The sequence below is a fragment of the Nematolebias whitei genome, chromosome 6 (genome assembly GCF_014905685.2).
Source record: "Nematolebias whitei isolate Nwh7 chromosome 6, NemWhi1, whole genome shotgun sequence".
In the NCBI taxonomy this organism is placed as follows: Eukaryota; Metazoa; Chordata; class Actinopteri; order Cyprinodontiformes; family Rivulidae; genus Nematolebias; species Nematolebias whitei.
The window spans coordinates 52,810,005-52,827,756 of record NC_056503.1 but is presented as its reverse complement, the minus strand read 5'-3'; the positions used below and the strand labels follow the sequence as shown (position 1 = coordinate 52,827,756).

The 17,752-nt window shown below is 42.7% G+C and overlaps 1 protein-coding gene across 1 annotated transcript in view; it reads left to right on the top strand.

The window, feature by feature from the left end:
• Window positions 1-17,752, top strand: part of brip1 (BRCA1 interacting helicase 1) — a 232,794-nt gene that overhangs the window by 39,062 nt on the left and 175,980 nt on the right. The window contains exon 5 of the mRNA XM_037677750.1: window positions 6,248-6,384. Coding sequence (XP_037533678.1) covers window positions 6,248-6,384 — 137 coding nt within the window. The remainder of the gene's footprint in view (window positions 1-6,247; window positions 6,385-17,752) is intronic.

Below are 17,752 nucleotides of genomic sequence, written 5' to 3'. Positions count from 1 at the left end.
CTGTTACAAATAAAGTCCAGTTGTTTTTGTATTGAACGCTTTTTGAACTTTAGAGTTACACTTTGCACAAAGATCTGGGTTGTTATTATTGTATTTATTTAAATGGACAGGAGTAACATACATGCACATTAGCCATTTAAATTGTAGTACTCGAAGATGGCTATTTATGGACATTGTGTGAATTTTTGCACGGGCCCTTTCCCAATCCTGTTCTTCGATGGTTGATGGTAGGTCCACATTCCATTTCATAAGTGTTTTACTTGAGTTCTCTGGTGAGTTAGAGATAAGCACTTTATAAAAATCTGAAATAATGCCCTTTCTAACCATAATCCTTGATTTGACCGGATTGAAATGTTTTCAGATTAAATAATTCAAATGTATTGTTTACATGGGCACAATCTGTTTAAGATGAGCATTTACATGCAACAGGCTTTGTCCTAAACAGATGTACTGACATACGCAGAGTGGTAAACTCTCCTTAAAAAACACAGAAGTTCTACTTCCAGTTTACTTCCTGAATGAACATAAACAAAGCTGAGCACCCATAATGGACCCACGACAGGTTTTAATGACGGTGGAGACGTTGCTGCACTCCCTGACTGAGCTACAGGTAATACAGATCATTCTGAGCTCTTTCAAAGTCCATCCATCCATTTTCTTCCGCTTATCCGGGGTCGGGTCATGGGGGTAGCAGCTTAAGTAGGGAGGCCCAGACTTCCCTCTCCCCAGCCACTTGGTCCAGCTCCTCCGGGGGAATCCTGAAGCGTTCCCAGGCCAGCCGAGGAACATAGTCCCTCCAGCGTGTCCTGGGTCTTCCTCTGGGTCTCCTCCCAGTGGGACGTGTCTGGAACACCTCACCAGGGAGGCGTCCAGGAGGCATCCTAACCAGATGCCCGAGCCACCTCAACTGGCTCCTCTCGACATGGAGAAGCAGCAGCTCTACTCTGAGTCCCTCCCGGATGATCGAGCTTCTCACCCTAATCTCTAAGAGAAAGCCTAGACACCCTGCGGAGAAAACTCATTTTGGCCGCTTGTATTCGAGATCTCATTCTTTCGGTCACAACCAAAGCTCATGATCATAGATGAGGGTAGGAACGTAGATCGATCGGTAAATTGAGAGCTTTGCCTTTTGACTCAGCTCTCTCTTCACCACGACAGATCTGTACAGCGCTCGCTTCACTGCAGACGCTGCACCTATCCGCCTATCGTTAACTGGACATCATTAACTTCACACAGACTCTCTCACTGGTACATTTTCATCTTTAAATCACTTCTTGGTCTGCTGCCTTCATACATCTCCTCCTACATGTCTCTGTGTGAGTGCAGCTACAGCGTGCGCTCTCAGGACATTATTACCTGCAGTGTTCCCTCAGTGAGGACTGAACTAGGCAAAAGGGCCTTCTCCTATTCCACTCCTGTTTCCTGGAATATCTTGTAAAAAGATCTGAAGCTCTCGACCTTGACCTCTCTAAGTGGCTTTAAGAATCTGTTGGATTCCTGGCAGGGACCAATGCAGACATGTTCCTGTTTTTAGTTTTCTACATTCGCCTTAGAATCTAGCTGTTTTTTGTTTTTTTGTTACCTTTTCCTTTTAGCCATTCTATTTGTAAAAAAAACAACAAAAAAAAACACAAAAAAAACCTGTATTATGACTTTTTATAATTGTTTATTGTTTTTGCTGTATTCCATTGTTGTCATCTTTCTTTGTTGAAATCAGGTCTCTCTTGTAAATGAGTCCTCGAGGCTCAATGGGATTTACCTGTCTAAATAAAGGTTGATTGATATCAAAAAAGGATTCAAGATGGCGCCCGAGCTGGTGGCTTGCCGTTCACCTCTCTCCACTCTGTTTGTTTTTTTGCTATTTTTATCATTCTTCCTCAATAACATCAACTCACTGCTGGTGTATGATCGTGAGCAACTTCTAAATCTACAATTTTCCACAAAACATCTCGCCTCGTACGATCATTTCTACCGAGGTTCTGGGCCCCCACCTCCACTGCTCGGGAGCGTCCCTGCTTGCCTTCGCCGTGATGTTTTCCTGCCTGCACGGAAACATCGCTCCCGCCGCCGCGGGAGACGTGCTGGCCGCCTCGTGAGGCTCAAAGCGAGCCTCGCTCGCTCCTCAGCAACAGCTGACCACCGGACTGAGGATCCTCCACCTGGATGTCTCGCGGAGTCCTGCCCGCTGAAGAACGTGGGGTCGGAGGTGCGCAGCGGGCGCGCGCTCAGCTGCGAAGTTTCCGACAGTCTCCAGCTGATCGAGGTCTGCCTGGGTTCTTCATCTGCACCATCTCCTGCCACCCGATCGGTCTGTCCCAACGACCCTGCTGTGTCCGGCGGCTCTCGGACTCCGGCTGTTTGTCCCGGACCGCGCAGCGGGCGCGCGCCCAGCTGCGGTGGGTCCGAAAGTCTCCAGCTGATCGGGGCCTGCCCTGGTCCATCGGCTGCACCATCTACTGCTGTCCCGTCGGAGTGTACCAACGACCCTGCTGTGTCCGGCGGCTCTCGGATTCAGGCTCTTCATTCTGGACTTCGCGGCGGACGCGCGCGAAGCTGCGCTTCCTCTGGCCGGAGGAGGCGAAGGCCCGACGTAAACAACCTGAGGCCGCTGATCAGCGTCCTCCCCTCAACTTTTCTCCCAGCTGCTGGCCTAACGAGGTTTGCTCTCCTCAATGTGAGATCTTTATCAACCAAAACTTTTATAATGAATGACTTCTTCTGCTCCAATAACCTGGACTTCTTGTTTCTGACGGAGACCTGGCTTCCTCCTGGTGAGTCAAGCGTTTTTACTGAACTTGTGCCTGCAGACTGTACTTTTCTTAACTGCCCGAGGCCATCTGGAAGAGGTGGAGGAGTTTTAGCTCTTTTTAAGAAAATTTGGAAATGCAGACTACTTCTGACAGCAGCTTTTGAGACCTTTGAGCTGCTGCATTTTGAACTGGGCCGCTCCAACCCCATCCTGGTTGCTGCTCTTTACAGACCCCCCAAATCATCAACAGGCTTCATCAATGAACTGTCTGACTTTCTCACTGGAATACTGTTAAAATACGACCGTGTGCTGATTCTAGGGGACTTCAATATACACGTCTGTTGCCCTGAGAAGCCTTTGGTGCAGGACTTTCTAAATCTGATCCACTCTCTAAACCTGGTGCAAAATGTTGTTGGCCCCACGCATCAGCAGGGGCACACTCTCGATATTGTTTTGTCTTATGGTGTATCTGTGTTAAATCTGGAAATTGGGGATGCTATCATATTCGATCACAAACCCATCTCATTTGAAATCTCTCTTGCTCGTGAGTCTAAATCCCCCACTCCACCTAGGACCTGTCGTGTATTTAACCCTTCAACCTCTGCTCGTTTTTCCTCTGCTTTTATCACCACTGCTGTTTCAACTCCTGATACCTCTGCCTGTGTCAGTACTCATGAGCTGCTTAGTCACCACAATGAGACCTGCACCAAGATCTTGGATCTGGTGGCCCCACTGAAAGTCAGGAAAGCAAGGAGAACCCAGTACCCGTGGATAAACGAGACCACCAGGGCAGCGAGACGACTGTGCAGGAGAGCAGAGCGCAAATGGAAAAAGGACCAACTCCAGGTTTCTTTCATTTTGCTAAAAACCTGTTTAAAAAATTACCAAAACACCGTCAAATCAGAAAAAAACAAATACTTCTCCCAACTGATCAGTGAAAATAAAAACAACCCCCGCACCCTTTTCACAGCAGTAAATTCCATTCTTAATGGCCCTTTGTCTGAATGCATGGACGCCTCTGTGGACGTCTGTAACGACTTCACAAGATTCTTTGTTGGTAAGGTAGAGCTGATCAGATCTTCCATCCCCCGCTCCTCAGTTGACCCATCGGTTTTTGTCCCATGTTCAGCCACTTTCAGGAATTTCAATCCAATCACACTCCCATTGTTAAACAAAGTTGTTGGTCACATGAAACCCTCAGGCTCCCCTTCTGATCCAATCTCTCCCTCACTGTTCAAACAGGTTCTACCAGCGATTGGGCCCGCTGTTCTTAATATTCTTAACAGTAGCTTTGCTACAAGCGTGGTTCCACAGGCCTTTAAAAATGCAGTAGTCACTCCTTTAATCAAGAAACCTGGACTTGACCCCTCAGTGCACTCAAATTACAGACCAATCTCAAAGCTTCCCTTCCTGTCCAAAATCCTAGAAAAAATAGTTTTTACTCAGTTGAATCAATTTTTAACTGAGAACAAAATCTTTGAGGTCTTTCAGTCTGGTTTTAAGCAACTCCACAGCACAGAAACAGCTTTGGTTAGGGTTTGCAATGACATTTTAACTTCAAACGATTCTGGTCACTATGTGGTACTTGTACTCCTTGATCTTACTGCTGCTTTTGACACCGTCGACCACAGTATCCTCATCTCACGGCTCGAACACTGGGTTGGGATTACAGGAGCTGCTTTAGACTGGTTCCGTTCTTACCTCTCTGACAGGACTTTTTGTGTCAAGGTTGGTGAAAGTCTGTCCACTTCGGTCCCTCTTTCCTGCGGGGTCCCACAGGGCTCGATCCTTGGACCCCTTCTCTTCTCGCTCTATCTGCTCCCACTGGGATCCATCTTAAGAAAACATGCCATCTCATTCCATTGCTATGCCGATGACTGCCAGATCTACCTGCCACTGAAACCAGCCAGTGCTCGTTCCATCCACCCTCTCCTCAAATGTCTAGATGACATTAAGGCATGGATGACTTCAAATTTTCTCAGTTTTAACGACCAGAAAACTGAAGTCATCGTCTTTAGTCCTAGCTCAGCTGCCTCCTCAGATCCTGCAAACCTGGACTCACTTCAGCCCTATCTCAAGCACACTGTTAGAAATCTCGGGGTGGTTTTTGACTCGGATTTTAAGTTCTCCTCCTGACATATAAGTGCCTAAATGGCCTCGCACCCCTCTACCTCTCCGAGCTCCTGGAACCATATGTTCCGTCTCGGGCCCTGAGATCATCGGACCAGCTTCTTTTGGTCGTTCCAAAATCACGCCTGAAGCTCCGAGGGGATCGAGCTTTTTCAGTCAGAGGTCCCAACCTGTGGAACAACCTGCCCCTCAACATCAGGCAGGCCTCCTCCCTCCTGATGTTCAAATCCCTCCTTAAAACGCACCTGTTTGCTCTGGCGTTTAATACGGTGTGAGTTAGTTTATTTTGTTCTGTGTACCTCATTTTAAATTCTGTTGTTTTATGATTGACGTTTATTTTTACTGCTTGTTTTTCCTTAGTGTGATCATTAGTGTGTGTTATTGCTCCAGTAATTTTAATTCTGTATGATGTTTTTGTTTTGCTGTCTATGTTTTGCTACATTTCTGTTAAGCACTTTGATAACAGTTTATCTGTTTTAAATTGTGCTCTACAAATAAAGATGACTTGACTTGACTTGATTTCACGTTCCATTTTTCCCTCACTTGTGAACAAGACCCCAAGATACTTGAACTCCTCCACTTGGGGCAGGACCTCCTCCCTGACCCGGAGAGGGCACTCTACCCTTTTCTGGCTCAAGACCATGGCCTCGGATTTGGAGGAACTGATCTTCTGATCTGAGATATGTTGTTGTCTGCACGTGCATGAAATGTATGGCTGTAGTGTGCATGTGCTTCAACCTCTGCGGGAGCATTTCACACCTCAGCGGGCGGTCAGCTGAAAACCTCCACCCTTAGAGGTGGATTGAAAAACTTCTGGATTAAGCAATGGTGAGTAGGTGGGGGGTGTGGGGGCTGGTGTTGTGTAAATGAACAGCCAAACCACAGAGAGAAAACTGCAGTTTCACTCAAAATAACGGCCCCTGAGACCTGGATTCAGAAACCTTTGATTTCAGAGAGAATGACGCTGTTGTCTGTAAATGGACGGCTGAACATTTCATGTCGCGTAAACAGTGCCTCAGACTGGCTGTCCTGTCTGTTAATCATTTGACAAATTTCATAGATGGATGATGGGCTGACTCTTATTTTTTTAATGCTATAACATCTACCCAGAATACCTTTGAGATGGACCGGTAGATCACGTATTGGACACTCCTGCCCTAAAAGATACACGGTTGTTTTGTCAATTTAAGTACTTAAAAACTGCATTTTCTTCCCAACAATGGTGTTAACTTCATGCGAGATGATATTTGGCACATTGTGACTGACTCATTCCAAAAATCAGAGGGTGTTGTGTTTTCAGCAGAGATAATGAATCATTCCTGTATTTTTTATTGTATCAATGTATGTTTTGTCTTCTCTGTGTTTCAGTTCCATTACCAGAAACGTCTCAAAAGGAAACAACTATAGTCTCTCGTAGGTCTGAAAAGTGTCAAGCTTTTTTGAGTTCTCATTGTGACAAGGATGATGACTTTCGAACAGACAGGAAACGTACTGCCAAGCACAAGGTAGTTATGATCACTATTTTGTACCATTGTTCCTGCATTTACAGTATTTCAACATGAATATATGCAAAACATTTTTCATTTTGACACCAAGATGTGGTACCAGCCATCAGCTGTTTGAAAAATTATTGAACACATTCAAAATAACGGCTAGAAAGCAGATATTCATCTTCAAACATGATTACCGTGATTTCCGACGTACTTGCCGCACCGCCCTACAAGTTGCATCAGTCCAAATATGTCTCAAAAAGAGGAAAATGCCATAAACATGTTGCTTCACCATATACGTTGCATCTATTATACGTCACTGCTGACAACCCGGAAATGTGGGCTGGTGTTGTGCCAAAAATCAATGGGCTGCCAATTGGCGGCCTTGGGAGCATGCACAGAAGAAATTTAACAAGAATTTAGGGATGTACAATATTGGATTTTTGGCTGATATCCGATATGCTGATATGTTAAAACTTATTTGGCCGATAACCGATACTGATATTTTTTTAAGCCCAAGCAGCGAAGCGCTGCAATGCCTATTGTAATCGCTCTGTTCAGGCCCGAGCTGCAATTTTTTCCGCCAAATGAATTGGCGTTTTGGGGGCCTTAGCATATCCCAAAAGTCACCAAATTTGGCGGACGCATCAGGACTGGTGAAAAATTACGTATTTTAAGGGCGTGGCAAAAACCGCAACAGAAACGGCTCAAGAGCGCCACCTAGAAATTTTCAAAACACCCTCCACATTAACCTTAGTTTGTTGTAGAAACATGAAATTTGGTACACTTGTCCAATTCCCCAAGATGCACACGTTATCGTATCGTTATCGTATTGCAATCACGTTATCGTATCGTTATCGTATTGAGATCACGTTATCGCGTCTGGTAACATTACCCTAACTAACGTCACCCCCCTTTGGTCATGGGGGACCGCGAACACGGGTGAGGACGTCGCTCCATGAGCTAAAGTTAGGATGCCCTTGAGTAGTTTTAGCTGGTTGCGCAGCTGAAAGAGGGCTTTAAGGTCTGGATTGGAATTCAGGTTGGCTTCGGACGGAGTGTTTTTCCCTGGGTCAGTCAAATACAGCATCATCGAGTTTATTGCAGGATCCATCTTCTGAAGTTGGATGATGTCTGGGTCAGTCAGCACGGGTTGTACAGAGACTGTGTTGTCAGCCGGCTTGGCTGTAGCCTGTGCACATGTGACTGCCATTACCTCGGCTGTAGGTTGTACTGACAGAGTTGCGAGCAGCCAGGAGCGGTCAAAGGACCTCTGAGGGCCGTCCACGGCTCCGTCCTTGATAGCTGGTTTATCTGTCCCCGACGACAGTACAGCATCTTTGGTGTGGGATCCTTGGATCTCTACTCCTTGAACTACCAATGGTAGGTAGTATCCGGTGGGCCCTGACTGTTTCAGCTTGCAGAGGAGGCTTAGTTGTTCAGTCAGAGTCGGTTTCACTGGTTGGGTGTTTTCGGTTCCACATGCGTTTGAAGAATAACTTACCAGGACTGTGTTCTCTGTCGAGAGGTCCTCGGTGCCTTCTGCAGTGCCTGCTGTTGGGCAGTCTGTGACTGTCTCATGAGGCATGAGTATTGGCAAGGGTTTGCTCACTCTAGCCCACATTGTCTGTTTACCATAATCTATAATCGCGTCAAAGCGATTTATAAAATCCTGGCCGACCAAAAATGGGAATGAGTCAACCGGAGACACATATACCGGGTGGTATAGTGTCATCTCGCCAACCTGCATGCGAACCATAGCTATAGCTGTTAGGGTTATCTTCGCCTCCGCGAGGCCCTGCAGCCCTGTAGCACATTCTATGAGAGGTATTCCCCTGTGAACACTATTAGCGGTAGTCTTGAGCTCCTCGAACAGTTTGACTAACATAATAGTTATGTCGGCTCCACCATCCAGTAGGGCTTCACGTGTGAGGACTCCTTCAAGTGTGATCGACAGGTAAGCTTTCTCAGCGACCCCCTTTCTGATCAGGTTACACAGGAACCTTGGAGGTTTCGGCCGACGGTTCTTCTCACGTCTACCTTCATCTGTGTAATCCTGGTTTTTCTGAACCGTTGGTGCAGTTGCTTCTGCTCCTGAGAGTTCGGCTGTTGACGGGCTTCCGTCATTGAGGTATGAGATCACCCGCTCACCGTGTGTTGAGGAGCTCTCATTGTTTGTAACAACAAGGTCTTGGTGGCTGTCCATGGCAGCGGCAGCGTTGTTGTTTGTGTCACCCTGTTTGGACTGAACCGTTAGCACAGCTATTGCTTTTTCCGAGGTTTCAGTTTGTGACGGGTCACCGTCGGTGACGTGTGATTGTACCCCCCCTATCTCAGGTGAGGGCGTGTCAGAGTATACAACAACAGCGTCATGGTGACTGTCTGTGACAGCAGTATCGGTGTTGTCTGTGTGCTCTGACTTATCAGCAATGATATCGCCAAACAAAGCGTTAGGTCGTTTGTCCTTGGCAACACCTTCCACCAAGTCCAACAACCGATTCACCCTGTCTTGTCCGAGCTCAGAGGACCGCGGTTCTTTTTCTGGACCTGCTGCTGTTTCTTTTTCGTCTCAGGCTGTTCAGCCCGACGTGGTGGGGAAACAGTACCCCCCCTTTGGGGTTCCCAGTGGGATCCCTGGTTGTATGGGTCACTTTTGGTGCCATACTTTTTACCCTTAGGGCATTCGCCCCCTTCTGGTACGATCGTTCATCCTCTGGTTCCTTGGGAAACCATTTAGGATCTCGTCTGGACCAGGGGGCACTCACCTGATGTGGTTTGGCTGCTGGGAAACCTCGTTTCCTCTCGCCTTTTTTGGGAGGGGGAGTCGAAGATCTCGTCCCTTCCAATTCTAATGACTGGGCAGGAATCCTCTCACCTGGGAACACCTCAATGGGTGTTTTGGCCTGTGAACGGGCTTCAAAGACATTCACAGCACAACTTTTTATCTCACTGATGGATTTCTCTTTGAAATTAGCCATCATTTGCACTGACATCCTTATGTCAGGGTAGAGATTTTGTTGAACACGTACTTAAACGGTTCCTCTTCCTCCATGTTGGCCTCGTTCCTGCAACCAAAATAAGCCTGCAAAATCCTGGAATAATATGCCCTGGGGTGCTCATTCTTACCTTGCATGACTTTGTCAGCGGCTGGATAACCGCCAGGTCCCGTGCAAGGGGAATGCTCTTTCATAAGAGCAGCACATAACAGGCAGTAATCCTTTCTTGTGGCATCAGGTTGACGCTCTATGAAGGAAAACACCGTCCTGGATGAAGTGAGCCTGATCAAACCTACTTTATCCTCAACTGTAGCGTTGAGATAGTTTCTTAATTGGAAGTCAAGGTTGTCCAGATAGGCCTTAGTGTCAGTTGAACCCAACGGCCCTGGCTCAAAGCGATTGACATATTTTGCAATTTTGTGCAAATCCAAAATTGGGAGCAAAGGCTGTATTATCGGTATCGTAGGAACCAAAATGGCACGTGGAAGTATGTCGCTAGACTCATGTGGAGGTGACGGAATGGGATTAAGAGCAGGAGGTGCAGCAAAATCCTTCTGAGGTGGTGGTGGGTGACCTGGACTCTGACCTTGTTCGTCTTTGAGTTCCAGACAACCTTGCCCCACGTCAGAAATCTCATTTGTTGCAGCGGCTAGTTTCGCCTCACAGGCTTTTAAGCGTTCCTGTGATGTATGACATTCACTCTGCAAACGCACGCCTTGTTGTACTAACGCCGCCTTTTCCAGTCTGCACTCGTTCAGAGCTTTTGATGTGAGCTGCAACTGTTGTTGTAGCGCATCATTGTCTGAAAACAGTGTTTGGCACTTAATCTGTCCCTCCCTCAGCTTCTCCTCATATGAGTGAGCTTGTAATGACAGCTGAGCTTGTGAGAGCTCCCTCTCATGTTGTAACTCATTCGCACAGGTCTTCTTATCAAATTTAGACTGTGCCTCGAGTTTGAGGTACTCCTCTGTTTCGCTGTTTAACCTTATTGCAAGGTCTTCAGCTCTGTTTGCCTCCCTATAAAATGTTGCTTTCAATAAGAGTGCCAATTTAGCCAGCTGGTCATAGCTTGACTTTATTCTGGCTGTAGAGGTCACACCCTCTGCAACATCCTTCAGCTCGTCCAATAACTCTTTTGAGTTCATGCTGTCCACCTGTTCACCATATGGATATAAGGATTCTGTAAGCAGCGTTAACGCTCTCTCCAACCAGTCCTTCTCCTCACAAGGATCAATATTCTTTTCTGTCACATCTGCCATGGTTATTCACTGTTCAGCACTTATCTGGTTAAACAGTTGCCAACTTTAGAGTTTTTAACAGGTAAATATTTGTATTCAAGTGAGCAGTGAGTTTCACACACTATTTTAGCTCTGGGACCACTCAACAATACTGTTATAAGCCAACTTATTCAAATGAATGGGCACCTATTTGTAGGTTTTACCCCAATGCATGAATATTCTAAGTAAATGCTTTCTTAGCTAGTTACTTAATGTGCTTATTTCTAACAGATACAAGAGCCAGGCTATGTTAGTGTTCATTTACTCTAAAGCACTTAAAATTAAATAAACCTGCAATTTTTCTAAAAGTCTCACAGCAACTTTAGTTTTCAAACGCTTTTTAAGCAGTTCTATATACCAGAAATTTGCTATTGACAGTAACTCATAAACCAGGCTGGATTAACAAAAAATTAATTAAAGGCAGTGAGCAGCCTCCTTTCAGGAAAACTGTTACACCCCTCTTTCAACAGCAGGTGGCGGTGTAAGCTTATTTTTACCAGGAGAAGTCTATGACAACTTCCTGTGAACTGTTCTGTTCTGTTGACATCTGGTTGTTAGCCGTTAGCTAGACGTAGCACACGGTCTAACACGGTCAAATCAGCACTTCCTGAATGGATTTAAAGCTTAAACGTGGCGTCGCTTTAACAAGCACGTCTATCTGCATGAAAACATGAGTTTTGGGAACAGTGGCAGGCTTCATTTAGCGATTTTAAACACAGAGGAGGGCTCGGTTGAACCGAGATACATTTCCGGGGTCACGTGACTTTACAGACACGTGAGCAACGGGGTGGGCTTTACAATCTGACATCAGAGGGAGTGGATGCACAGATACGTCAACAGTTTCTCAGCGAATCAGAGCGCCCCAAAAAGCGGTTTTCAACCAATCACAGCTCGTGATTCTAGCTAGCAGTTAGCCTGAAAAGTCCGGTCACAATCGCCCATTAAACCTCCAAAATTCACAATTTACTGTTAAAAATGTAACGGATCAGCATTTAACAGTGGTCTGAGTCGGCGCTCAGCTTTAAAACAGCGTTTTATCCATTTAAAACACCACTCATTCAACGAGTCCAGTGAACAGAACTGGGTCAGACAGCAGAACCCTCTCTGCTACAGTTTAAAACAGAATACAGTGTTTTTTTCCACAGCATCAGCTTAGTTACACGTTATACACACAGATGTACACTCTACAGATTTAACACGGACACATTGACATTGCTTTCAGCTCTCTGAACACCACAAGCATGAACCATGCCTGTACCAAGCTCAAAAGTACGGACCTTTTCATGCCAACATGAGCGTCATGCTACAATAACACAGACTTCGTCACATATAATTCACACCTCTTTAAACATTCGTACGGCCCCAAAATGTCTAAAGAGGAGGATGGGTCCTAAATTATCTCTTTTAGAGACCCTGTGCGGCCACTAGAAGCTCTTTAGAGACCGTACGGGCCACCAGATGTAGTGTTCTAAAAGGCTAGGTTAGCTTCAGTGCTTCACTACAGTCATATTTAAAATAACGAGTTCTCTCTTTTTCGAGCTACTTACCGCCATGTGACAGAGGTACTGTGCGTAGATGGTTTAATCAGTGACATGAGACGTTAATTTTCTTTGACCCATCAAAATAAATATGGTCATTTATTAACAGAATCAAAATTTTAACATCAAACATTGTACACTTGATTATTCTGGTCGGCTCTGATTAATAAAACTTGGCACGTTTTACTTAATAAAAACAACAGACATTTCTGAAGATATCTAGATTAATTACTGGCAGGATAGAAGAGTTTTAAAGATGGGAAATATGGAGGAGTTTAAAGGAAGGTGTGGAGGAAGATGTATCTCTGTAGACCAGAACAACACGCTCCTTTCAAGCGCAGTTCGCCCGCGGTACACTGGTAGTGAACCTCGTGACGACTCTTTACCTTGGCAGAGGATGGGTCCGCTACGGTCAAGAGGTCCCTGGCACGCTACCTTTCAGCGTCTCCTCAGGGCGGCTGCGTCTCGGCAGAAGTCGTGAGATACTCCGTTCAATAGAACAAACTTCCTCAGAAGTTGTAGGGCATTCGCCTGGTGATAGGCACAGTGAGACGCCGTGACTCCGGCAGAGATGGATGACTCCATCAGCCTGGAAAACTGAGTCAGAATTTCCACTCAGCAGTGGAAAAACTCCAGAACTCCAGAACAGCTAGAACTCTCCCAGAACCTCAGAAAACTCTAGAAGACATTACTCCAGAAGACTCAGAAGAACTCAGCACACTAATAGTTCCAGGAAGAGTCGACTTTTAAAGAGTTCTGCTTCCGGTCACTTTTAGTAAGTCCTGATTGGTTGAGGCAACCAACAGGGGTGTGGTTCTAGTGATGTAAAAGGGTTTTTTCAAGTCAAGAAAACAGCTAGAATGTTTTAGGAACAGACAGAGAAATGTTTTGGCGAAGTGAGAAACACTGCCGGTGCCAGTTCTCTTATTTACTGTCTGAGAGTTTTAAAAACACGACAGCCCGTTCTAACAACTTGTTTTTGACTGTCTCCGACTTTTAACCGGCATCACTCTTTCTCATTTCAGACAGAAGATCAAAATGCATAATTGCTTTGTAAAATAGACATTTAACTTGATTTCTAATTTAAATGAGGATTAAAAAATCATTAATACTGTTTCACAGTTGATTTAAAATGAGTGGTTCACTTCAACATTTAGAAATGGTTTGAACTAAACACACTTTGATTATCAAGATATTGTAAAATAATAATGATAATATAAAAAAGAGAGTGTTCTTTCAATTGATTAGTTCAGGATACAATTAGACAGTCTCTGGATGAGCAAATCTGTATTTCTGGATTTAAATCAATGAAATAACAGTTCCTGTCCCATGAAGGTCTTCAGAGGCAGGTTTTGACCGGAGACCTAGTCCACTACATAAGACTAAAATGAGCTCAGGAAAAGACAGATGATAAATCATTGACATAACTTCACTAACAAGAAATTAACAAAACATAAAATAAACAAATACATTAAAACATGGCAACATACGAAGACTTAGTTTAAAATATAAAATGTTGAAGATGTGATTGATACAAATTTTTTTCCTGTAATAAAAGACTGTGAATATTACAATGAAGAACAGTTTAATGACATCAATATGACAAATGGAGGTCTCTCTATTATTCTCTTTAATAGTAGAAGTTTAAATGCAAATATATCCAAAATAACAGATTATTTAAAACAGCTAAACAGAACTTTTACAATAATAGCACTGTCAGAGACATGGCTCAACGATGAAAACACAACTAATGTTCACATGGAAGGTATGAATTATATCATGTGAACAGAAGCAACAAAAGAGGTGGTGGAGTGGCTCTATTTGTTAAAAATGAAATAAAATTTAAGTTAATTAATGAAATGTCAATAATTGTTGATAATATCATGGAAATAATAACAATAGAAATAATAAACAAGAATGATAAAAACATATTGATAAGTTGTGTATATCGATCTCCAGGATCAAATATAGAAATATTCACTGATAAAATCGTACAACTATTGCACAAGAGTTTTAATAAAAACATTTTTTTCTGTGGAGACTTTAATATTGACCTGGGAATTAAAACAGATTCAAATAACATCAGTACATTTACAAATTCATTGTGTAGTTTAAATCTTTATCCGTTAATATCAAAACCAACAAGAATTACAACTCATAGTGCTACAATAATCGATAATATTTTCACAAATGTAACAAATGGGGATGTGATGGGAGGTATTTTAACGAGTGATTTGAGTGATCATTTACCAGTTTTCATGATTTATAAAAATGATCAAAGCATTACAAAAGAAATTACAACTAAGGAAAAAACAATAAACACATCAAAAAAAGCAATGGATAAATTAAAAGATGATTTACATAAACAAAGCTGGAAAGACGTGTATGTTGATGATGTGAACAGATCATATGATGAGTTTATGAATATTTTATGAGCTCTGTATGAAAAGAATTGTTTGCAAAATAATTGTACAAAGAGAAATGTTGTTGACCAACCATGGATGACGAAAGGGTTGAGAAATGCTTGTAAAAAAAAGAATTATTTGTATATATGTTTCTTAAATTGAGAACACAAGAGGCTGAAGAGAAATATAAGAAGTATAAAAATAAATTAGTAGCGATTATAAGGAAACACAAGAAGGAATATTATAGTGATTTATTAAATAAAAGTAATGGTGATATGAAAGCTACATGGCGAGTAATAAATAGTGTTCTGAAAAGTCATAAAGCAAAAACAAGTATTTCACAATATTTTCTGAAGGATGACGATGAAATCCATGATGAAAATGAAATTGTAAATGGATTTAATCATCATTTTGTGAACGTTGGATCAAGCCTTGCAGCTAAAATACCAAAAGTAGACAATAATGTGAACCATTCAGTTATAAGTTGTGACAACAGTATTTTTCTTAATGGAACTGACAAAGAAGAAATAATGAATGTAGTAAAAAATCTTACAGATAAGAGATCAAAAGACTGGGTGGACATGGATATGATGTTTGTAAAGGACATAATGAGTTATGTTATCGAGCCGTTTACATATATTTGTAATTTATCATTTTCAAAAGGAATATTTCCAGACAATATGAAAGTAGCTAAGGTAGTTCCTCTCTTTAAAAATGGTGATAAATGTGTGTTCAATAATTATAGACCAATATCCTTATTACCACAGTTCTCAAAAATTCTAGAAAAACTATTTGTGACCAGATTAGATAAATTTATTACTAAACAAAACATTCTAAGTAGCAGTCAGTATGGGTTTAGAGCAAAAAAACTCTACATGAATGGCTCTCATGGAAATAATAGAACTAATAACTACTGCTGTCGATCAAAAACAATATTGTGTTAGTATCAATTGTAGTGAACTAAGCCTCAGGTCAAAACCTGACCCTGAGGACCTTCATGGGACAGGAACTGTTATTTCATTGATTTGAATCCAGAAATACAAATTAAGCTCATCCAGAGACTTTCTAATTGTATCCTGAACTAATCAATTGAAAGAACACTCTCTTTTTATTATCATTACTATTTTTACAAATGTCTTGATAATCAAAAGTGTTTAGTTCAAACCATTTTAACTGTTGAAGTGAACCACTCATTTTAAATCAACTATGAAACAGTATTAATGATTTTTAATCCTCATTCAAAGTAGAAATCAAGTTAGATGTCTGTTACAAAGTAATTATGCATTTTTTGATCTTCTGTCTGAAATGAGAAGGAGTGATGTCGGTCAAAAGTCGGAGACAGTCGCAAACAAGTTTATTGGAACGAACTGTCATGTTTTTAAACCTCTCAGACAGAAACAGAGAAGCTGGCACCTGGGGTCTGTCATTTCGCCTAAACATTTCTCTGTCTGCTCCAAAACATTTCTCTGTCTGTTCTTAAACATCTCCGCTGTTTTTCTGACTTGTAGTAACCTCTTACGTCACTAAAACCACACCCCTGTTGGTTCTTTCAACCAATCAGGACTCCCAGAAGGGACCGGAAACAGAACTCTGTAAATGTCGACACTTCCTAGTTCCAGTCAGTTCTGAGAGCAGAACCGAACAGAAAAGTTCTGAGACATGAACCGGAGTTCTGGGAGAGAACTGAAGTTCTGAGTTCCTCTGAGTCTTCTCAGAGTCCCGTTAAGTTCTTCTGATACTGATGAGGTGCGGCTGGAGTTCCTGTAGGAGCCACGATGCCTCGCTGTGACTCCACCCGGTGAAAACTTTATAACTTCTGAGGAGGTTTGTTCTGTGGAACTAGTTCTCACGACTTCTGCCGAGTCGCAGCCGCCCTGAGGAGACGCTGAAAGGCAGCGTACCAGGGACCTCTTGACCGCCGCGGATTCATCCTCCGCCAAAGGTAAAGAGTCGTTGAGCTTCACTACCAGTGTACCGCAGGCGAACTGCGCTTCAAAGGAGCGTGTTGTTCTGGTCTACAGACATACATCCTCATCCATCTTTTTCCTCTCCATTTAAACTCCTTCATTTCCCATCTTTAAAACTTCTTCTATCTTGCCAGTAAAAGATAAGCTAAAAGTCTGCAGATATTGATTTAAGATCTAAGGATATGTCTGTTGTAATTAGTTGCAAGTGAGAAATCATGGCCGTATGATTTCTCATTGTAAAGCTCATTAATTAAGCTGTGTTATTGCGTTCAATCAGAATAATCAAGTGTACAATGTTGATGTTAAATTTTGATTCTGTTAATAAATGACCACATTCATTTTGATGGGTCAAAGAAAATTAACGTCTCACGTCACTGAATAGACCATCTCCCACACAGTATCTCTGTCACATATCTGTCAAGTAGCTCGAAAAAGAGAGAACCCGTCATTAAATATTGATTGTAGTGGAGCTCCTACGCTAACTAACCCTACATCACTACACAATCAACCTTTATTTCTACAGGTAAATCCCATTGAGCCTCGAGGACTCATTTACAAGAGAGACCTGATTTCAACAAAGAAAGATGACAACAATGGACAACAGCAACAACAATAAACAGTTATAAAAACTCATACTACAGTTTTTTTTGTTTTTTTTTAACAAATAGGATGGCTAAAAGGAAAAGGTAACAAAACAAAAAACAGCTAGATTCCAAGACAAATGTAGAAAACTAACAACAGGAACATGTCTGCATTGGTCCCTGCCAGGTGTCCAACAGATTCTTAAAGACACTTAGAGAGGTCAAGGTCGAGAGCTTCAAATCTTTTTGTAAGATATTCCAGGAAACAGGAGCGGAATAGGAGAAGTATTTTTGTTGATTTAAAAAAAGCATTTGATACTATTGACCACACTATTCTCCTTGAAAAATTAAATAAATATGGTATAAGAGGACCAGCATTACACTGGGTATCTAGCTATTTGAAAGATAGGAAACAGTAGCTAAGCTGAGAAGCTAAGCTACGAGCTAAGCTAACAGGCCGACCTCGGGAAAAGCCTCCGTCTTGTTGAAGCTCCAATATTCACAGCTGAAACCCGTGCCTTTGTGTAAAAAGTTGTTTTTCTCTGCAAAAAGACGCTGAGAACTTGTTTAATTATTTTTTATTAAAAGCTTTGTGTGACAAATGCTAAAGAGCTCAAAA